Genomic DNA, 22,300 nt, shown 5'->3' on the forward strand with positions numbered 1-22,300 from the left:
TTGGATGAAGACTTCCCAAAGTCGACTTTCGTAGTAAAGTTTAACTTTGTTAAAAGTCCTATTCATTGACTTTGAGTTTGGTAAGTTGAGATTTGACGATCTTGTTCTAATGTTGGCAATCACAATAACTGCCTTCTAAACTATTTAAATTAATAGATAGTTGAAATAGAGTAGATATTGCCACAATCAAAGCCATCTTTTGTGTCACAAATCAACGAAACAATTGAACATCGCTACATATTAAGCGATTGTTAACGGTTTTTGTAGCTTTACATAAGAATAATTCTGTGGCTTGGTTCTAAAAGAGCCAATGTCAATCTTTTGCTCTTTCGAGTTATATACACTTTCGAGCTTATTTCGGTCTGTTCTTCCACATACTAAAAGGGCCAATGTCTGCTGCAGTTAATATGGAGGGTACAAAACATTCACAAGCCAATGTCATAGGTTCACTGTACAAAATAAGCAAACTTCAAACCCATTTATCTCAAAACTAATATTTTTGACATTGGCCCTTTTAGAACCAAGCCACAGAATTATTCGAGGGCTTACTGTGAAACTAACGTAAGTACAAAAATTGACATTTTTAGGACTTTACACCAATTGATAATAATTTGTTGTTCTACTTGGCCACGAAAGATCTTAACTCAGTTCGAGCATAACACAATTCGTAACTAAAAAAGCATGATGGTATATTTCGTCTGAAATAGTATTGCCTGTTAAAAACATCGATTGTAGTTACATTAGTTTCACATTAATCCCTCATATTATTTCACTGTAAAATGATTTTATTCTGAAGATATAGAAGATGCCACCAATGGATTACTATGAAAGGGACATATTACCCTGCTGTCAGTTGGCATAGTTATTTCCTGCATGTCTGCAGAAACTAGTTAAAAATTATTTGAAATCAATATGCAGAAAACATTATTATGACGACAGCAGGATTATAAATTAACTACATATCCAACTGTATAATCTAACCTTTATAGAATTAAATAATCAAAATCAATATTAAGCTATCAATCCTTACCGGTACCGGTCGAGTAAAATCGCGATGAAATAAACTGTATTATTTATTGGTGGAACAGATAATCCTTTTTCACTATTCGTCATTGAAAGCTGATATATGACGAAGATATTTAATACTGTCTATTTAACAAATCTCTACCTTAATTTGAATTTACAATCTATAATAATAGGCTAAGGAACATGCATAGCTGGAAGTCCTCAATATTCCCGGCAAATTCAACAATTTTCCAAATATCTGCCATTTTCCATATGTCCACGAACGAAAGACAAAGTCAAAGTCCAGATTTTCGGCGACTTCGAAGTAAAGTCACCATTGAAGTTTACTTTCGTCAAAGTGTCGACTGTGAATAGGAAAATGGTGACTTTATACTTTCCAAAGACAACTTTGGTCCAAAGTCTCGTCTATGAATACGACCGTCAATGTATGATCAGCACTGCAATTTCTATGATAAAATTGGGGACAAAACAAGTGCTGAGGTAGTTGCAGTGATTTCTGAAGTGAAAATCGTTGGATTTAAAAGGGATTTTTTTGAGGAGATGCAGTTGATCGCATACTTAAGACATAATAAAAGACTAAACCAACGAGTTAGAAAAAGAAGAATATAGAGCGGCAATGTTGTCCTGTACAGCGCTCTTTGCGGTGCCACCGTGAAACATGGCAGATATGAAGTGCCCATCATTGTAAAAATTCGTCTGCTTACAATGTTATGTATACGGAGGCAAGAACTACGAAAAAACAAAGAAAAAACATGCCTGTTGTATGTGCTGCATATAACTGCAATGTCAAAAGGAAAAAGACAACTGATACATCATATTTCATGTGAATTTTATTAAGTTAAGTCCATAGTTTTGTTAATTAGCAGCATTTTTTTTCATGCATAAATGTGTAACAACGTCCGGCATAACATGCGGTGTGTACAGTATTTTTCTTTTCTTGCAGATTCCCTTTGAAAAAAAAGGAACTGCTGAAACAGTGCATAATAAATATGAAACGAGACAGATGTCTCTCTGAGCTGTTAATTTCTACAAGTTCTTTCGGTAGTCCATCAAAACACTTGTTTATAGTTTATGATGCAGTTTCGCACAACCTATTGTCCAAGTCCCTAAATTATTTACTGTAGTTTTGGTGAACTGCATTTTCTTGAAAAAAAAAAAAAAAAAATTAAATTAACACTGTCTTCATTATTACATACGCTTTATGTTTCGTAGGTGAGGATCTGGAGTTCATGTTATTCTGTAAATGTGCAGGAAAACCAGCAAATTGTTTGTACTGCCTTGTCAACAACTGCCTCCTACTCCTTGTCATGTACATATATTTGTCTTCTGAATGTGGAGAGCATAGGAAGCTGTGTTTCGTGGGATGCCATTTAACACTTGTCGTGTTTTTTACCCACTGATTTAACAAATCTTTGTTTTCTAAAGGAAAAGTGTAGGTTTCTCGGTTGTATATACCTAATGCGTACGTAATTGCAGTGCATTATTTTTATTATTATTTTTGTAATTATTGAAAAGTGTTTTTCTTTTAGATTTAATATGTAATTAATATATTTTCTGAAGAAAAATTCTTTAAGTGTTCAGTGCTTTCTTAATGAACAAAATTATGTAATATCCTTTATTTCTGTTCCTTGTGTCTGTCCTGCTTATAGAGAAGACGATGAGCCGTAGCTTATAAAAAGTAGGCCTATTTCGAAGACAAACGATAAACCAAATAAATGGTTCACTAGTAATAAAGTTAAACTAAATACGGATAAAACCGCTACAACTCCATATAAAATCCAGTAATTAGCAATAAAATATTAAAATTGTATTTCGACACTCTCATCCAAAATAACGCAAAACTCTTGGGTAGGCCATATTGTTGTTAGTATTTTGACTGGAAGGACATGAAAGAACATAATTGAGCACCTACATGCAATAATGGGGTAACTATGGATATATTTCGTAACAACTTACTCCATTATTGCACGTGGGTGCTCAATTATACACTAGTAATCTGTGGTGCCACAGCCCTTCAAAGGCTCAGACAGATCAGTCGGCTGTTGGCCTCACGTTCACATTTCGACAATTACACTCTACTGCAACAAAAAAAACTGAAAGCGTGTTTGGTCATGTTTTACCCAAGGTACAAGCTTGGAGGTAAAGGTTGTTTACTACATTTAGCGTTAGTGCCTACATTCATTCTATATCTTATGGTATAATAAATAGTTTTGCAACGTGTAGAGACTGGTAAAACAATCTAATAAAATCATCCGAATCATACTCGTTCATTTTATAGGCAATCTTGCAGGTCGCATTTAAAACAACCTAGGAATATTAACATTTTCTTCAGTATATTTCCTAGGAATTCTTACCATACGTACATGACAATTTTGCTTAGGTTATCCTTTTAAGTTTCCTTCTAGGAATAGCTCAAGTGTTTTGAATTTAGCGTACATAAGGTATTTATTTTAGATTAAGTTACTAGCACATATATGATGAAATACTAGGTTTCTCCACTTCAGTTTAACGGATTTATGCAAACGAAATTTTGACAGTTGGCGATTGAAATGTTACTTATCGCCATGCCCACTTTGTTTTGGGCACTTAAGTTAATGGCGGACGGTCGTTCAATTTTCTTCAAGCATGGCGGCGTAATGGCCACTCTATATCTCTCTCTTTCTAACTCGTTGGACTACACAAACCAAACCAAACCTGTCACAGAATCGTATATAAAAGGCGGAGTATGAAAGGGCCTACTATAGTGCTAGTTCAGCCAAATTAGGTTGGAAAAAATTTACTAAAGATATAGGATGAAGAAATGAACAACATGGAGCAAAAACGTCCACTGGTTACCTGAATTTAGTAGTCATATCAATCACTACATAAGAGACAGAGAACTACAGACACTTCATAAACAGCACTCACCTCAGGTTCACTCTTCACGACGGGAAATTGAATTGGCAGAGGAGTTACATCACATGTCGTCTCTCTTTTCACATCACAGTCTGGGTCCCTACATTCAGTCTTTATTCCAGTCTGATGCAGATCAATTGCATTTCCTTCCTTGAAAACACAGCACAATAATTACAAATTACATAATGTTATGTAGTTATTCATGAGCAACCAGTGATTATTTTTAATGTCTCTCAAAAATATTACTTAACTCATATGCCAATGAACGTGTGTGTACACATTCGACAGTGAAATAATTTGCAGGACCTGCACAGTGACACAGCATATAAAAGAATAACTGTGCCATATGATATATTTTGTCCAAGTACTTGATTACTTCTGCTTATATTTCCACATACAAGTATATTTCACTTCAGAATGACTTAAGTTGTTATAAAAAATATATCCCAGGAAGTGTGAAATATGTTTTAAACTGACTTAGGCCTGGCATTATTAATAGAATTAATCTGAAGATTGAGTTAAAAAAAAGTTAAACTTAACTGAAAGTTTAACTCAATGCGTAGTATTATTATAGAATCTCGGTTAAGTTAAACTGTAGTGGAATAGGATTAGTATTACTGCTAGGAAAGAAAAGAAAACGACTGCTACTGTTTTATTACGTTATTGCTATTAAAATGGCCGATGCTCATGAACAGTCTTCATTAAGAAACATCTTCGTTGTTCGATAACAGAGAAAATATTAAAAAAAAAATCTGCAAAGAACTAATACCGCCTACATTAGTATGCTTGTCAGACTTAATCTCAAATACCAAGTTTTAATGCTGGCTACCAACAGTAGGCCTACACTCCCAGAAAAAATTTATTTCTTTTAAATTTATTGAGTATGCCCCAACGAGTATAACTCATATGTATGGGCTATACAAGAACATATACATACGTTATACAGTCCACACCTGTGGAGTAACGGTCAGCGCATCTGGCCCGAAACGAGGTGGCCCGTGTTCGAATCCCGGTTGGGGCAAGTTACCTGGTTGACGGTTATTCCGGGGTTTTTCCTCAACCTAATACGAGCTAATGCTGGGTCACTTTCAGTGCTGGGCCCCGGACTCATTTCACCAGCATTATCATCTTCATCTCATTCAGACGCTAAATAACCTAGATGTTGATACAGCGTCGTAAAATAACCCAATAAACTAAAAAATACGTTATACAATGTAACTGAAAACGTCATCAAAATACAGTCTGTGATAACAAACAATAACACAAGAATAGATTACAGAGAGAAAGAAAAATAAGAATAAATAATAAGATGATATAAAGTTTTGGGCAAAAAGGAGAAAAAGTTTGAAGCATGAAATTAATAAATCAACTGAGAATTACTTACTTATTTATTGGCTTTAAAGCAACCCGGAGGTTCATTGCTGCCCTCACATAAACCCGCCATTGGTCCCTATCCTGAGCAAGATTAATCCATTGTCTATCATCATATCCCACCCTCAAATCCATTTTAATATTATCTTCCCATCTACGTCTCGGCCTCCCAAAAGGTCTTTTCCCCTCCGGCCTCCAAACTAACACTCTATATGCATTTCTGAATTCGCCAATACGTGCAACATGCCCTCCACATCTCAAACGTCTAGATTTAATGTTCCTAATTATGTCAGGTGAATAACAAAATGCGTGCAGTTCTGTGTTGTGTAACTTTCTCCATTCTCCTGTAACTTCAACCGTCTTAGCCCCAAATATTTTCCTAAGCCCATTATTCTCTAACACCCTTAACCTATGTTCCTGTCTCAAAGTGAGAGTCCAAGTTTCACAACCATAAAGAACTGATAATATAATTGTTTTATAAATTCTAACTTTCAGAATTTTTGACAGCAGACACTATGATAATAGCTTCTCAATTGAATAATAACAGGCATTTTCCATATTTATTCTCTGTTTAATTTCCTCCCGAGTATCATTTATATTTGTAACTGTTGCTCCCAGGCATTTGAATTTTTACACCTCTTCAAAGGATAAATTTCCAATTTTTATATTTCCATTTCGTACTATATTCTCGTCACGAGACATAATAATATACTTTGTCTTTTCGGGATTTACCTCCAAACCTATCTCGTTACTTGCTTCCAGTAAAATTCCCGTGTTTTCCCTAATCGTTTGTGGATTTTCTCCTAATATATTCATGTCATCTGCATAGAAAAGCAGCTGATGTAACCCGTTCAATTCCAAATCCTCTCTAGTATCCTGGACTTTCCTAATGGCATACTCTAGACCAAAGTTAAAAAATAAAGGTGACATTGCATCTCCTTGCTTTAGCCCACAGTGAATTGGAAACGTATCTGACACAAACTGACCTATACGGACTCTGCTGTACATTTTAAAGAGACATATTTTAATTAATCAAACTAGTTTCTTGGGAATACCAAAATTCAATAAGAATATCATATAAAACTTCTCTGTTAAACGAGTCACATGCCTTTTTGAAATCAATGAATAGCTGATGCACTATACCCTTATACTCCCATTCTTCTCCATTATCTGTCGAATACAAAATATCTTATCAATAGTTGATCTATTATGCCTAAAACCACAAAGATGATCCCCAATAATTTCATCTACATATGGAGTTAATCTTCCTAAAAGAATATTGGACATGAAGGTATAGTTCATCTGAAATAGTATCGCCTGTTAAGAATTTTGTTGTGAAAAAAACATAGATTGTAGTTACATTAGTTTCACATTAATCCCTGAAATTATTTCACTGTAAAATAATTTTATTCTAACGATATAAAAGATAAGAAGATGCCACCAATGACAGACTATGAAAGAGACATATTATCCTGCTGTCAGTTGGCATAGTTATTTCCTGAATGTCTGCAGAAACTTCTTAAGAATTATTTGAAATCAATATCTAGAAAACATTATTATGACGACAGCAGGATTATAAATTAACTACATATCCAACTGTATAACCTATCATTTATAGAATTAAATAGTCAAAATCAATATTAAGCTATCAATCCTTACCGGTACCTGTAGCGTAATATCGCGATGAAATAAATTGTATTATTTATTGGTGGAACAGATAATCCTTTTTGAGTATTCATCATCGAAAGCTAAAACATGACAAAGATATTTAAACTGTTTGTTTATCAAAACTCTACCTTGATTTGTAATTATAATTTATAATAATATGCTAAGGAACATTAGAAGCTTCAATAATCCCCTCGATGTCCTCAATATTCTCGGCAAATTTAACTATTTTCCAAATATCAGCCATTTTCCTTATGTGCACGAACGAAAGTCGAAGTCAAAGTCAAAGTCTAGATTTTCGGCGACTTCGAAGTAAAGTCACCATTGAAGTTTACTTTCGTCAAAGTGTCGACTGTGAATAGGAAAATGATGACTTTGTACTTTCCAAAGTCTCGTCTATGAATATGAGGAACGACCTTTTGTGTCTGATCAGTACTGCAATTTATATTATAAAATTGGGGACAAAACAAGCGCTGAGGTAATTGCAGTGATTTCCGAGGTACAAATTGTTGAATTTAAAAGGGAATTTTTGTGGAGATGCAGTTTATCGCATACTTAAGACATAATCAAACTCTAAGCTAACCAAATTTAACCTGTCGCAGATTCGTATATGCAAGCTATATAGGCGGAGTATGTCGGAACCTACTCTAGTTCAGCCATATTAGGTTGGAAAAGATTCACTAAAGATATAGGATTAAGAAATGGACAACATGGAGCAAAAATGTCTACCGGTTACCTGAATTTAGCAGTCCTATCAGTCACTATATAACAGAGAGAGAACTACAAACACTTCATAAACTGCACTCACCTCAGCTTCACTCTTCATGACGGGAAAGTGAATTGGCAGTGGAGTTTCATCACATGTCATCTCTCTTTTCACATCACAGCCGTGGTCCCTACATTCCATCTTTATCCCAGTCTGATGCAGATCTATTACATTTGCTTCCTTAAAAACACAGCACAATTATTACAAAATACATCATGTTATGTAGTTATTCATGAGTAATTAGTGATTATTTTTAATGTCACTCGGCAATATTATTAAACTCTTATGTCAACGAACGCATATGTACACATTCCAGAGTCTACAGTAACACATCATATAAAAGAATAACTCCGTAATTTGATATTTTTTGTCCAAGTACTTCATTACTTCTTTTTATATTTCCACACACAAGTATATTTCACTTCAGAATGACTTAAATGGTTATAAAAAATATATTCCAGGAAGTGTGAAATATGTTTTAAATTGACTTAGGCCCGGTATTATAAATACAGTTAATCTGGAGATTGAGTTAAACCAAAGTTTAAGGGTATATGTATGTGAACGACACATATATTATCATAAAATGCAGGCTCTAAATTTCTAAAATTTTACAAGAAATGAACTCACAATTGGACAAAAATTATAACGTACCACAACAAAACTTATTAGAATTTAAATATCTGATAAAAGTATTAAAAAAGTTACTAATACTTTTCAAACCAGTTTTATCAAAGTATGAAAAAAAAAAAAAAAAAAAAAAAATCTGCAGTTATATCATTTGGTAACCATAACATTGATATGGTCTCTCTGACATCTTTAATATTTTTCCTGCATGTAATAAACACTTATTTCTGAAAATTAGACTACTCTGAGACATGTAGAGCTGTTTATTTTAATACAATGTATTTTTTATTTGTCCTATATAAAGTATATTACAATTTATATAATGTTTTGTGATCTAATTTTTCTATTTTCAAAGAAATGAGCATTATTGTAGTCTGCCTTTTGGATACATGGATGTTAAATCGGTGTATAAAATTTCAGAATTCTATGTATAATGGTTGTGGAGTTATGAAATAATATTTGTGAAAATTTTCACATTTTGGAAAATTTAATTTAGAGTAAAAAGTGAATTCTAAAAAAAATATTATTAGTAACCTTTTTTATACTTTTATCACATATTTTAGTTCTGATAAGACTTGTTGTGGTACCGTATAAATTTTGTCCAATTGTGAGTTCATTTACTTATAAAATTTCAGAAATTTAGAGCCTGCATTTTATGATAATATTTGTGGTCATTCACGTACATATATCCTTCTCAATGAGTCGTATTACAGAGTCTCAGTTAAGTTAAACTGTAGTGGAATAGGATTGGTATTACTGCTGGGAAAGAAAAGAAAACGATTTCTATTGTTCTATTAGGTTATTGCATCGGCGCTCGTGAACAATCTTCATCAAGAAACATCTTTGATCTTCGATAACAGAGAAAATATCACAAAAACCTGTAGAGAACCAATATCACCTACTTCAATATGCTTGTCAGACTTAACCTCAAGTAGCTTCTTAATGCTGGCTACCAACAGAAGGCCTATACTCCCAAACACATTGCAACCAGACCGAACCATGCATGACCATCCGTGATAGAACTCCATACATAATCAGCTGACTAACGAACTATAATTTTAGTGTGCGTATTTTATAAGTTGTGTAGAATGTTTATGAAATAGAAGCCTGTTAAATTATAAAATTATTTTCCTGAGGTTAGTATTGTTACGTGATATTATTAGTGTGTTTATAAAGCAGACCCCAATATTTCATGGTAAATCTTACCAGGAGATTGTATGCCGCACATGTATGATGCACAATAGACTTACAGTAGTTTTAGGGACACATCTGAAATATGTTGTTTTCTAATGCCAGGCGTTTGACAATAAAGTCATTTGACCTCTTGCACTCCAATATTTTTCAAAGATATTATCATGACCAGCCACTGAAGCACAGATTTTGAGGTGTTCCGAATCCATTTCTTGGTTTCATTTGCACAATGGGCAGTTAGGGGACTGATATATTCCAATTCTATGCAGGTGTTTGGCCAAACAATCATGGCCTGTTGCCAATCTAAATGCAGCTACAGACGATTTTCGTGGTAAATCGGGAATTAACTGTGGATTTTGATGCAGAGAGTTACATTTTTTCCCTTGGGATTGAGTTGTGGTAAATCGGGAATTAACTGTGGATTTTGATGCAGAGAGTTACATTTTTTGCCTTGGGATTGAGTTATCAAATTTTGTTTGTTGAAGTCTAAGTATGTAGATTTAATAAATCTTTTCACAGAGTAATATGTAGATTTAGTAACAGGTCTGTAAGTAGCAGTGCTGCCCTTCTTTGCTAAAGCATCCGCATTCTCGTTTCCCAGAATTCCACAATGGGATGGTATCCATTGGAATACAATTCTTTTATTGAGTGATATTAACTGAGAGAGCATTTTAGTTACTTCTGCTGTTTGAGATGAAGGTGTGTGTTTAGAGACGATTGATAGAATAGCTGCTTTGGAGTCTGACAATATAACTGCATTCCTAAATTTATTGATGTGGCATAGAAGATTCCTGAGACATTCACTTATTGCAACGATTTCACCATCAAAACCTGTTGTTCCATATCCAAGAGATCTATAAAATGAGAAGAGACAGCACGCAACACCTGCACCGGCACCTTGCTCTCTGGAGATCAAGGATCCCTCGGTGTATAAATGAAGCCAGCTTTGTGGAGGGTACCTAATATTAATTGTCTCTAAAGACAATTGTTTCAGTATTTCAGTGTTTACTTCTGATTTCAGTATTTCTTCTGTTAAATTTAGATTATATTCTATATTTAATAGAGTTAAAGGGTTTGGTTTAATTTGTAAGTCTTCTTTTAAATTCGGGATATTGATTTTCTGTTTTAATTCTTGAACAATGGATATGAAACTGTTTGGAGTTTTCAATCTACAGAGAGGACTGTACGAATGCCAATTGCGTCCTGGTAATCTGATAAGTTTTTCATAATGAATCAGTGCTTTTTCTTCTATCGTCAATTTGATACTGTTAATATTAGTGAAATATTCTGAAATATTCCATCGTTACTAGAGGAAAAACAGCACAGTACAACTGTTTAATAACTCATGCAGAGGTTCAACAGAATGTTTTCAAAAATAAAAAGAATCATTTACCTTTTCAAACGATCTTTAAATTCAAACCCTAAAACATATATTTTTTGCACTTTTTTCATTTCTTTTGTTGCATGTTGTAGGTATTCGAGTTTCAATTTTTCGAAACAAGGTTAGGGACTGTAAAGCCTAATTCTGAAGGTTAGGACTGTCTACTTCGAAAGCCTTAATCTGTTCTAAAAATTATGCTGATTTGTATTTGAAAGTAGTGCACTTATTTCGAAAAGTTGTTGGACACTGTGGTCGTTCACTAATATTGATCACTTCCTCACAGTCACTCATAAGATTTCAGAAAACATCTGTCATGTCCATCTGTAAAGCAGAAGCCGCCATTTTGCACTGTTGAGCCTTGAACTAACTACAGTTTAAATGGCAGAAGACTGCCGATCAAGTTAAACTCAAGTTAACTCAAGATTAACTGGTAGTTACGGTTTATGATACGAAATAGAACGAAAAAAACTTGAGTTTAAACTGAACGTAAGGTTTAAACGGCGTTTATAATACTGGCTCTTATTGTATTACATATTTCTTCTAAGAAAAAACAGTGGCAGTCACTCCTTTTGACTTGCCATTACTAGTTGTGATTATACTTCTTGTGTGACAGAACAAATTCAAACACCACAAGTACACTTCAAGGAAGGAGGCCTTGGAATAATAAGCATTGAAATATTACAGGATTCTGTGAATGATTACTATATTTTAGATATTTTAGTGTGTTAGATGATCTGGATTTGTCTTCTGTATTTAATTCTTTGAATGGTACATTGGTACAAATAGTAGTGTTGTTTAGTGTCGTATAATTTATTAAGAATTTCAATTTATATTTTCTATTCCGACTTTTAGTCTATTATTTATTAGTTAATCTATTATTTCCATGCTATTTGTACATCGCTTCACAGTTAGAATATGGAGCATATAAAAAAAAATAAAAATCTTAATACTATTATAATGTCTTAATTATAATCACAGTCTAGTTGAATTATACACAGAAGAGTTTTACAATGTAACAACACAAAGTTTTAGTATCAATACATAATACAAGAATTGTTCCATTTCAGAAACAACTAAGTAAACTAAAAAAAAACTCCTAAGGAAATAACATTTCAATGGCTACTTAGTCATTGTGGCATACCTGGAAATAAGAAAGTCGATAATATTGCAAAACAGGCAAGGCTTCTTCAAGTGATCTCTCTATACAGAGCTTTTGCTTCAGTAAAGTCTCATTTTATAAACCTATGGATCAAGAATTGGCTCTCTTTTGACAAAGGAAAAATTTATACAGTCTGTACAAAAGAAACCAAATGACCTGGAAATGTACAAAAACTTGCCCAGACATGTTCAAACATTTTTAACAAGAGCCAGAACAGGTCACATTGTCACTCAATTGCACCTACACCGATTTCACCTTTCTGATAATCCTACTTGTCTGTAGTGTAATAATCATGATGAAGATCTGGAACACATTCTTCTATAATGTTCATCCATAAACTACAAAAGAAGTAAACTAAATCTTCAACACTGGGTACTAGCAACACACATTTAAATGAATACCGATTAAAATATCCCACGTTTCTCATGAAAAGAGGAACAGAATAGACTACAGTGGACTTTGTTGTCAGCAAACAGCTGGATACATTAAGAAGGTTGATTGATTTTAGTCTATTAATTTTGTTTACAACTATGTTTACTTAGAAATGCAAGAATTGTTATCATAATTGACAATTGAAGATACACATATCTACATAATTGATGGAGAATTTCACTTCAAGTAATAATTGTGAAATACATATTTTTCCTTTCTGTAATCAGAAATTTAAGAAAGCACGTGGTCTACATATTCATGAGAGTAAAATCCATATGCATAAAAGTCAAACAGATATGGATAATGCTATGCTAAATGAGGATTTGGAACAAACTATACCAGGTATGTCACAGAAAGACAAGTGGCAAGTTCTTTCAATCTGTCCAAATCCATATTAACAAAGCTGATCAGGAAAATTATCGCAGTAAGATTGCTCAAAAATACGCTACTGGTGTTGAGAACCAAAACTCAAGTCCCATTCCTGTTCTTCATCCTAATCAAGCCTATGACCAAGGTAAGAAATAAAGAGTGCCATGTTTTAACCAGCAGCATCTCCTGGCTGATGAAACTAATAGCAAGCCATCGAAAACAGCCTATTCTTCCAGTTTAAGAATTGAATTTGACAGGTGCAATAGGCGAGGAGTCTACATTGGTGAAGAAATTTAGTCATGAAACTTTAACCATTGTATGATACTGCAGACCAACCAGCATTCTGATGAATCTGGGCAACAAAATAGGTGGCGAAATCTAGTTCCGTGCACCAGCTGTAGATCACCATCACCTGACGAGACTAGTGACGCAGTAAACAAAATAAACGAAGACTTGAATTCGATTTCACTGTGAGCACACAAATTTGGATTAAGGTTAAATCCAGAGAAATCGCAAGCAATCGTAATGGGACATAATCGTCTACAAAGCACTCTTGATAGTAGTACTATAGCACATATAATATTGAATGTGATTATTGTTAAATACAGTGAAACAGCTAAAAATCTTGGCATTTTTATGGACAGCGATCTAAATTGGAACACTCAAGTAACACACATTTGCAAAAAAATATTTTCTCAACTTCACTCCTTGTTCCATATGAAAGAATTTCTACCACTTAGTCTAAAAAGGAATCTTATTCAGACGCTTGTAATGCCCCATTTTGATTATTTCCATTCCTTGCTAACTAATATAAGTTCACTCTTAGCTGAGAGACTACAACGTGTTCATAATGTGTGCATACGATTCATCTGCAATACTCGTAAATTTGACCATATAACACCTTCCCTCCAGTTACTTTCATGGGTGCGTCTGAAGGAACGAAGAACAATACATTCACTGTCTCTTCTGTTTAGAATCATGCATACTTCTGCTCCGAATTATCTGTTGTCACACTTTAAATTTCTTACAACTCTTCGAAACAGACATCAAGCACTTCTTTCTATCCCTCATCATAGAACGTCTTTATACTCATCTTCCTATACCGTAGAAATACCTCGCCTCTGGAATTCGTTACCTAATGACGTCAGGGACTGCCGGACTGTATCACAATTCAAAGTTAAATTGGAAAATTTTGTCTTAGTTAATGTTTTTAGGCATTGCTAAGAAGTATTGATTTGTATTTTTTTTTCTTTTTCTTTTTTAATCTAGATTAAAATTGCAAGTTTCTTGTTTATGTTAGTTAATTAAGATACAATTAATTATGATAATTAATCACTCACTTAAAGTTTGTGTGACTGCAAACTGTGTATATTTTTGTGTGGCTTTACTTTGTTTTTAGTGTTTCTTTCTCTCTCTCTTTTTATTTCTTGTGTAGCTTTACTTTGTATATAGTGTATCTTTTTTCTGTTTATTTATATTATTGTATTTGTATTCCTGGTGTTGTGGAAGAGAAGGCCTGATGGCCTTAACTACACGAGAATAAATAAATAAATAAATAAATAAATATAATAACCTTATACTAGTTGCACTACAACAGAATACTGTTGAGATATGGAGGTGTGAGACCACCAGTCAGCTGGTCCACTTTGTACAGGGTTAATGTAGGTTACTTTTTCCGCCACATGATTTATTACTTTAAATTACACGTTTAGAAAATAAACAGTAATTAATAATTACTCTCAATATAGACTACCTCTGATACAGATTTTTCCTCTTCTATATCTGTTTTATTACTTCCTTCTTTTGTCAAAGAATCGATATCAGATCCCATCTTGATCACGTCCATCACGACTGAAAAATTAAACTAATAAGGAACTTTAAAAAATAAAATTAGACACTATAATGCAGTAATCTAACGGAAATGACTTTATGCAACTGACAAGAAGAGGACACGCTCTGTATATCACCGATGGAATAAGATTGTGTGAGATGAAAGTACAAGACGTACTGTTTAAAGTCATATGTGGTATGGGTGGTCAATGACCCCTCGTTTTGGAAATATTGGCTGTTGTTTGTGACATATTTCCCTTAGGTGCTTAATAGGGAAGCATTAGACTGTGTAACTGCGTAGCTCGTATGGTTGGATGCTGAGTTGTTATCCAGACAACCTGAGTTCGAATCGTAACTCGTCCCATTATTTTTTTGTTTTAATAATGATTAATATTGTGATCACAGTTATCTATTTGCATATATCACATTTTTCAATGTATTGAACTCTTCATCATGTTTTTTAAAACAAATTACTAATTAAGTAACATTGTATTACAAAGGCTAAACAATGAAATATTGCTCACGTAGGCAGGTAAGATGTGTCACAGGTGTCTGTTCTATTTCTGTAGCAGCTATTCCACTTCACTTTGTACCCGATTCATTATGATGTCATAAAAACAGACAAGACATACACATTTCCTGCACCATGCACAGCAAATGAAAAAGGTTGTCCACAGTCACACACATTTTTCTGCACTTCTGCTGCGAAACAGACATCCTTCACATTCACAAACACTTGTCGTTCGTTTATTAATTTTGATGCATACCACGCATATTTCAACAGGGCTTTGAATATAGGAACTGACAACTGAAAGTGAAGAATTTCAAGGGAAAAACTGTTCCGGGGCCGGGTATCGATCCCAGGACCTCTGGTTGAACGTACCAGCGCTCTGCCAACTGAGCTACCCGGGAACTCCACCCGACACCATCTCAACCTTTCCCTTTATATTCACACAACTCGCGTGGACTGACGAAACGCCAGAGACCCACATCGAGTACACATAAACTCTGTGTTGTGTGAAACGAAAATGGTTGCCTCAAGGTACGCAAAGAAAATGGGCTGAGGGCAACTTCTGATTTTGGAACTGAAAATCGTTGAATTTGTGAAGTAGTTCTTGTGGAGCTGGATTTGAAGGAAGAAAACTGTTACAAAATGTAGCAAATTACGTTTGCAATGAAAGGTGCGTCGTGATGGAGATAAGTATGTTGCGGTTTCTAATGAAAAAGGAAAAGTTAGAGGTAGAAATATATGCTGTACTGTAAAGTGAAGAACACATAACATGTATCTATAGAATAAGCACTCAAAAAGAGTTAAAGAGAACAAGTCGTATTTAAAGAAAATACACATATTTTGTAATGTACCACAACTTTGTTTCTGCATTCCCCATTACAGTAAGATCTGTCACTAGTATTGACGTCACTAAGAAAAAACACCCGCATACCGCTTGAAAATCCTGAACTCAAACGCTATCATCTTCATCTTGACGCCTTCTGAGCTAAGGCAAGTATGGTCTTACCTTAAAGACTTCGATTACATAGGCTACAGACATTTTTTGCACATCTTCACAACAGCATTACCACAGGAAGCGAGACAGAAAAAAAAAGAGCACATAGCCTATTTAGACAATTTTGAGTATATACTATGCAAGGCATAACAAAATAACACATTAACCTAACTTTACCTGTCACCGATCCGTATACAAAAGGCATAACAAAAGCCCCAGGCTAACCTAACCTATCACACATTCGTAGATGCAAGCCATACCAAAAACCTAAACTAATGTAATATATCTAACCTGTAACAGATTCGTAAACTGAAATAGGTAGAAGCATATCGTGATATTAAAGCTTGTAATATAAAAAAAAACCTAGTAGGAAAGGAAATACCCATTTGCTAGTTTAGCCAACATGTAAAATAAAATTTTTAACAATATATCCCTATTCCCGAACTTTCTCTTTATATGAACAAAGTACAGTACTGATAGTGCACTCATTTCCAAATAAAACAAACAAATTACAGTTGACATCTAGTGGTACATCAAACAAATGTCAAATCTTCGATATCGCACAACACCATACACGGGACTGAGGTCTAATTAAGATATTTTATGGGTTAAATGAGGGGAAAGCTAAGTGACATTAATCCGAGGTATGTGACAAGATTAGTGGGTGAGTTCAGGGATTTATTAAAGTGAAATGAGGGCAAGGAATTTTGTAGTGTGGGGAGATACCTAAGTTTCACCACAACAAAATACATTATTATTATTATTATTATTATTATTATTATTATTATTGTTATTATATTATCATCAGCAAACTAAGAATATTATATATAAATCCCACAAGGATAGCTGCCCTTCGGTAAGGGTTGCCAAAAGACAAAGGATATTAAACAAACAGATATAAAACACTTTTGTTATCACAATCACACTCTCTCGTGTAGAAAACAGCACCTCACCTCAGGCTCACACCTTACTATAGAAAAACTGATCAGAATTGGAGATTCTTCAGGTTTGTTTTGTGATATAATAGTTGTAGCAATTCATCTTTATGTAACAAATTCTTCTTTTTCACAAATCACGTGACCGCCAGTTCGCAGGAACTAAGGAAGCCGTGGTTTTCGCTGGTAAACGTAAGCTCGAGCCAAAGAATTTGTAATAGGTTCGTTCCAACAAGCGGTTCATGGATCAGTTCATGTACGGTTCCTGTACCATCTTATGCGCATGCGCTAGTTGAGCATCTGCTATGGGATTGAAACTGGACTGGACGTTGTTGGAACGCTTTCACGGATCGTTATGTACTAAATCCAGAGATACTGTAACTGTGATCATCTTTGCTAAGAACGGGCTGCTTAATTATTATAGTTTCGCAGCTAATTCTAATTGCAGAAAATAGAATTTCGATCATTTTCTATACAAAGATGACAAAAAAATAAGGAATGCAAGAATTCCGATAGTTCAATGTCGTGTACTGGGAAATTCTCATTTAAAATAGTTATTTTTTTAATTATTAATTTATGTACGTTATTTATTATACTTTTAATCGAAGCTGCATATTGAAATTTATATTAACTATTTCAATACCCAAATAATTTCAATTCCCTTTCTTTTTGTTGAGAATTTAAATTAAATCTGTAGTTTTATTATTCGTCTGCACTGTCACTTTTCATCTTAACCCCATTGATGCGAACAGTCGATCATGTCTTTCTTCAGTAGAGTTGGGCAACACGATTCTTTTTCAGAAGTCGATTCGAACGATTCAATCACACATTACGAATCGATTCTAACGATTCGTTCACGATTCTTCTCAGTCTGCGATTCCAACTATTCTTTTGAATCGTCAACGAGTTCACGATTCTTCCCAGTCTGCGATTCCAACTATTCTTTTGAATCGTCGCAAGACACTTTCCTTTGCAAACCACGCGTAGAACAAAAAGTTCTCCATCTCTCTCATAGATGGCATAAGAGGCGAGACATTGGATTGTCTCTTTCCCATTGGCTGGAACCATTCAGTATGAACTCCATTAGTCTACAAAATTACCCAAGATAATTTCTCTAAATTATAATTTATCAACTGAACCTTATTATGAAGTACATTTTTTGCATTACATCTCTATTTAACTATGCAAATTTCAGGTTTGTGTTCATTATTTTCCATACTTAACAAATGCAGTACATATTTTGATTTCACTCTCGCTCGGGAGCATTCGACACGGTTCGGAAATGTCCGTTGACAGGTTACATCAAACAACGAATAGAATCGTGGGTTACGATACCATGCCGATTCCTTCATATTCTTTTGAATGACGATTCGTTACGATTCGTTTGAACGACGATTCGTTACGATTCTTTTGAACGACGATTCGTTGATACCACGAATCGATTCTTACGATTCTTTATTATTAGTCGTTCGAATGAACGATTCGTTCACGAATCGACCCAACTCTATTCTTCAGTATCCAGGAGACGTTGGTGAGTTTATGCGCATGCGCGTCTCGCGTACTCTTCCGTACATGCCTCAATCCGCGGACTATTTCTGACCGTTCCGAACCCGTGTCAAAAGCTTGTTGGAACGCCCGACTGCAGTACATGTTTCCGGTTCAGGACTGGTTCGGATTGTGTTGGAACGCTTTTTCTGTACTGCGCATGCTCACGATGGTTACGGACGGTTCCTGACTGTTGTTGGAACCAGGACCTCCTATATTACCGGACCTGACACTGGCATCCAAGATGGCGGCCGGGAGAGGGATTTCGTAGATTGCAATGAGTTAAAATAAATACGGCATCGATGAGATTATTTTAACAAAATTCTCAATGAAACAATTAATAATAAAGTTCCTTACCTACATAAAAGAACATAGTGCAATCTGTAACATAAAAATATGCCTACATACACCAATAATAAAAGAAAACAACTGATTAAAAGCTTCAATACGTTATTATATTAGGCCTAGGCCTATATGTTTTTATATATGAATATTGGCAATTGTCCAATTAACTCCTGTAAAATTCAGATTTGTGAGGAAATAGAAGACGGTAATACAATACTGAATAGCTGCTACTTCAGGATTTAGGAAATCTTACCTGGATTATACAAATAGATTTCATCAGCAACTGGAAATTATATAATATGGAGTCCTGTCTTCCTAGTCACTAAACTCTGTCACTGTATTCACTGAGATTGATTAAAAATAAAACTAGCTATTCACTACGTACAGTTTAACACTGTGCCCACTGATGTTAATTTAGAATGAAATTACACTATCCACTGATGCTGATTCAGAATGAAATGACACTATTCACTGTAGTTTCTCACTATATCCACTGATGTTGATTCAGAATGAAATGACACTATTCACTATGGTTTCTCACTATATCCACTGATGCTGATTCAGAATGCAATGACACTATTCACTGTGGTTTCTCGCTATATCCACTGATGTTGATTTAGAGTGAAATGGCAATATTCACTATAGCTTATCACTGTAATATCCACTTATGCATAGGCCTACACAAGGGATTAGATAGGCTGTAAACTAAAAACGATGAAGAATTCACAGCTTGGAGAGCACAGCACTGTAATTTCTCACTGTATCCACTAATGTTAATTCAGAATGAAATGACACTATTCACTATAGCTTATCACTGTAATATCCACTTATGCATAGGCCTACACAAGGGATTAGATAGGCTGTAAACTAAAAACGATGAAGAATTCACGGCTTGGAGAGCACAGCAGCCTATTTTTTGAACTTGGAACACTTTCGGTGGGGTTTATTTTTGTCTTTCAAAGGACCTTGCAGTAATTATTAATAAATAAGTTGGCCAAAACCTTGCTGCACTTCACTGCTAGTTTTCTTACCACTGAGTTGTTTGTTGGGGTAAAATGTTCACGATGAATGCTTCTTGTCCACTTATCCCTTAAATCTGTATCTTTTGGAAACAAAAATACATGTACAAACGGACTTTCTTTTATCGTAATTCGATTTGCAACCTGGTACACTACACGTGCGAGGCATTTTAACTTTAACAACATAACACTTTCAAGCTTTCTCTACGAAAACAATTTATATTAATTATAATGTCACAATTCTATTATTATATACTAACTTATAAACCCTTCAACGATTACACTAGAGGCAAATGATACAAGAAATACAATAAACATTCACATGAAGTACGTATACTTTCACACTTGCGTTACCACTCTATTGTCCACCATGTTTGTTTACTTCCGCTCACAGTGTCAGGTCCGGTAATATAGGAGGTCCTGTTGGAACGAACCTAATATATAACTAGCACTACCGTCTGTATCTGTAGGGGGTTAAGTCAATATTACTCACTTTTCAGGAGAGCAAAAACAAAGTTTGAAGCTATCTCATAAATCAGGATATAAATATTTCTACACGAAAACTGGCTGTAAATGTCCAAATATATGTTTACTTGGCTTATGAAACATTCATTCATGGTGTTCATCAAATGGTGGGAGATAATTAATTAATATTATTGTGTAATCACCGACATAACCCCTTTAGCACGAAAAAGCTGTAACTTAACCCATTTGGTTCAATCATTTTATTGAGAAAATTAGCAATATAGAATAATGACAGATCAATGTTTGAATTATTTAAACTGACTGACTGCTACAACAATATAAATATTAAGTAAAAGTGCCAATAATAACTTTAATTTGACAATTACTGAAAATATTTCAATAGTTTATTTTGATTTTTTCACGAAAAATGTGTTCTTTTTCTTTGATGGAATGAATGATGATTAAGAATAATACAACAATTTAATTATAAAGTAGAACATATCAAGAATACTGACGTGACAACATTTAGGATTCTAGTGATTCATCTTCATCCGGAAGGACATCTGGTAAATCTTGTGTTTTGAGATTTTCATAAAATACCCAAAATATCTTGAGGATGTAACGAAGAAGATCTTGGAAATCCTCTTTCTTCCCTTTACTTATGCTCGGAGGCCCATCATGTATGGGAAATCGTATGGGTTCAGTGATTTCACGGCCTCTAAGGCAGTAGCTCACTTCCTTAAAAAAGAGGAGTCTCTTCATTCAAATCTGTTTTATTCACCAGGTAGTTCCTGCCGTGTTAATAACGACGAACACACAAATTTTTCACCTTCAGAATTCTTCTTTCCTGCCTGTAGCACTGTATCATGGAGGGCTACAAAATCATAGAAATGCGATTGTTGCATCTCTGTCACTTTGAATGATGTGTTCTTTCCGCACATTCTATCTAGCTGATACCAGCCATGACGGTGGTATATTTGTCTTCTTTTTTCCCTCAATAACTGAGTGTTCTGAGTCACATCCCAAGTGGGTGTGACCCAGAACCAGAAATTTGTGGTCAATCGGTTTTATTTTGCTGGTTTCCATTGTTATGAGTGCAAAAAACTATAGCCACCATATCTGTTTTTATTTTGACTTCCTGCATTATCGGAATAGAGAACGGCCTGTTCTAATCTATTGCTTTCATTTGAAGACAAATATTTGTATAAACATGAGGCAATTTGATTTGCACCCACTTCTGGCTTAAGCTTCGTGCCACATAAAACAGTGAGGCTAACCTATGTTACAATCATGAATTGTCAAATTAGGCCTATATGTTCATAATTGCCTTTTACTTAACTCTCAACAGGCATTGCTGCAGGTTGAAAACTACAGTTCCCTTGTTTTGACTCCCTTTTCTTGACTTCTCTTTGTCAGTTGCTTTGGATAGGTACGTTTTGATAGCATCTTCTTTATGTATTCTCAGAGGATCTTTGATTATGAGCTTTTGATCTTCTGGAGCTACCGCCCGCTGCATTTGAAACTTGCCACACTTGGCACGTATATCTTTATTTGGTATTTTTATTGCGATATTCTGTGGGTGAAATATTTCTTCATACTTGGGACGACCAACAGGATTGATTTTTGGTTGTCCTTGATATTCCTCGCACAGTTTCTTCACTGTATAGTAGGAAGGTAGAAATTTCTTCTCTTAATCCCTCCTTGTGTAATGACTCTCATATTTTGTAACACAGTAAATATGCTGATAAACTCTCGCAATAGCACCCGCAGACCACTT

At 34.6% G+C, this 22,300-nt stretch overlaps 1 protein-coding gene across 2 annotated transcripts in view; it reads right to left on the bottom strand.

Moving 5' to 3' along the window:
• Nucleotides 1-17,991, bottom strand: part of LOC138691534 (zinc finger protein 665-like) — a 42,089-nt gene extending 24,098 nt beyond the window's left edge. The window contains exons 1-4 of one of the 2 annotated variants that reach the window (XM_069813565.1): nucleotides 17,168-17,991; nucleotides 14,633-14,730; nucleotides 7,766-7,903; nucleotides 3,934-4,071 (exon numbers count right to left, since the gene is read on the bottom strand). In XM_069813565.1, the coding sequence (XP_069669666.1) occupies nucleotides 3,934-4,071; nucleotides 7,766-7,903; nucleotides 14,633-14,725 (369 nt within the window). In that variant the 5' untranslated portion in view covers nucleotides 14,726-14,730; nucleotides 17,168-17,991. The remainder of the gene's footprint in view (nucleotides 1-3,933; nucleotides 4,072-7,765; nucleotides 7,904-14,632; nucleotides 14,731-17,167) is intronic. The other variant, XM_069813566.1, reaches the window with a different exon arrangement.
• Between the last annotated feature and the right edge of the window lie 4,309 nt (nucleotides 17,992-22,300).

Source organism: Periplaneta americana, chromosome 16 (genome assembly GCF_040183065.1).
Source record: "Periplaneta americana isolate PAMFEO1 chromosome 16, P.americana_PAMFEO1_priV1, whole genome shotgun sequence".
NCBI lineage: Eukaryota > Metazoa > Arthropoda > Insecta > Blattodea > Blattidae > Periplaneta > Periplaneta americana.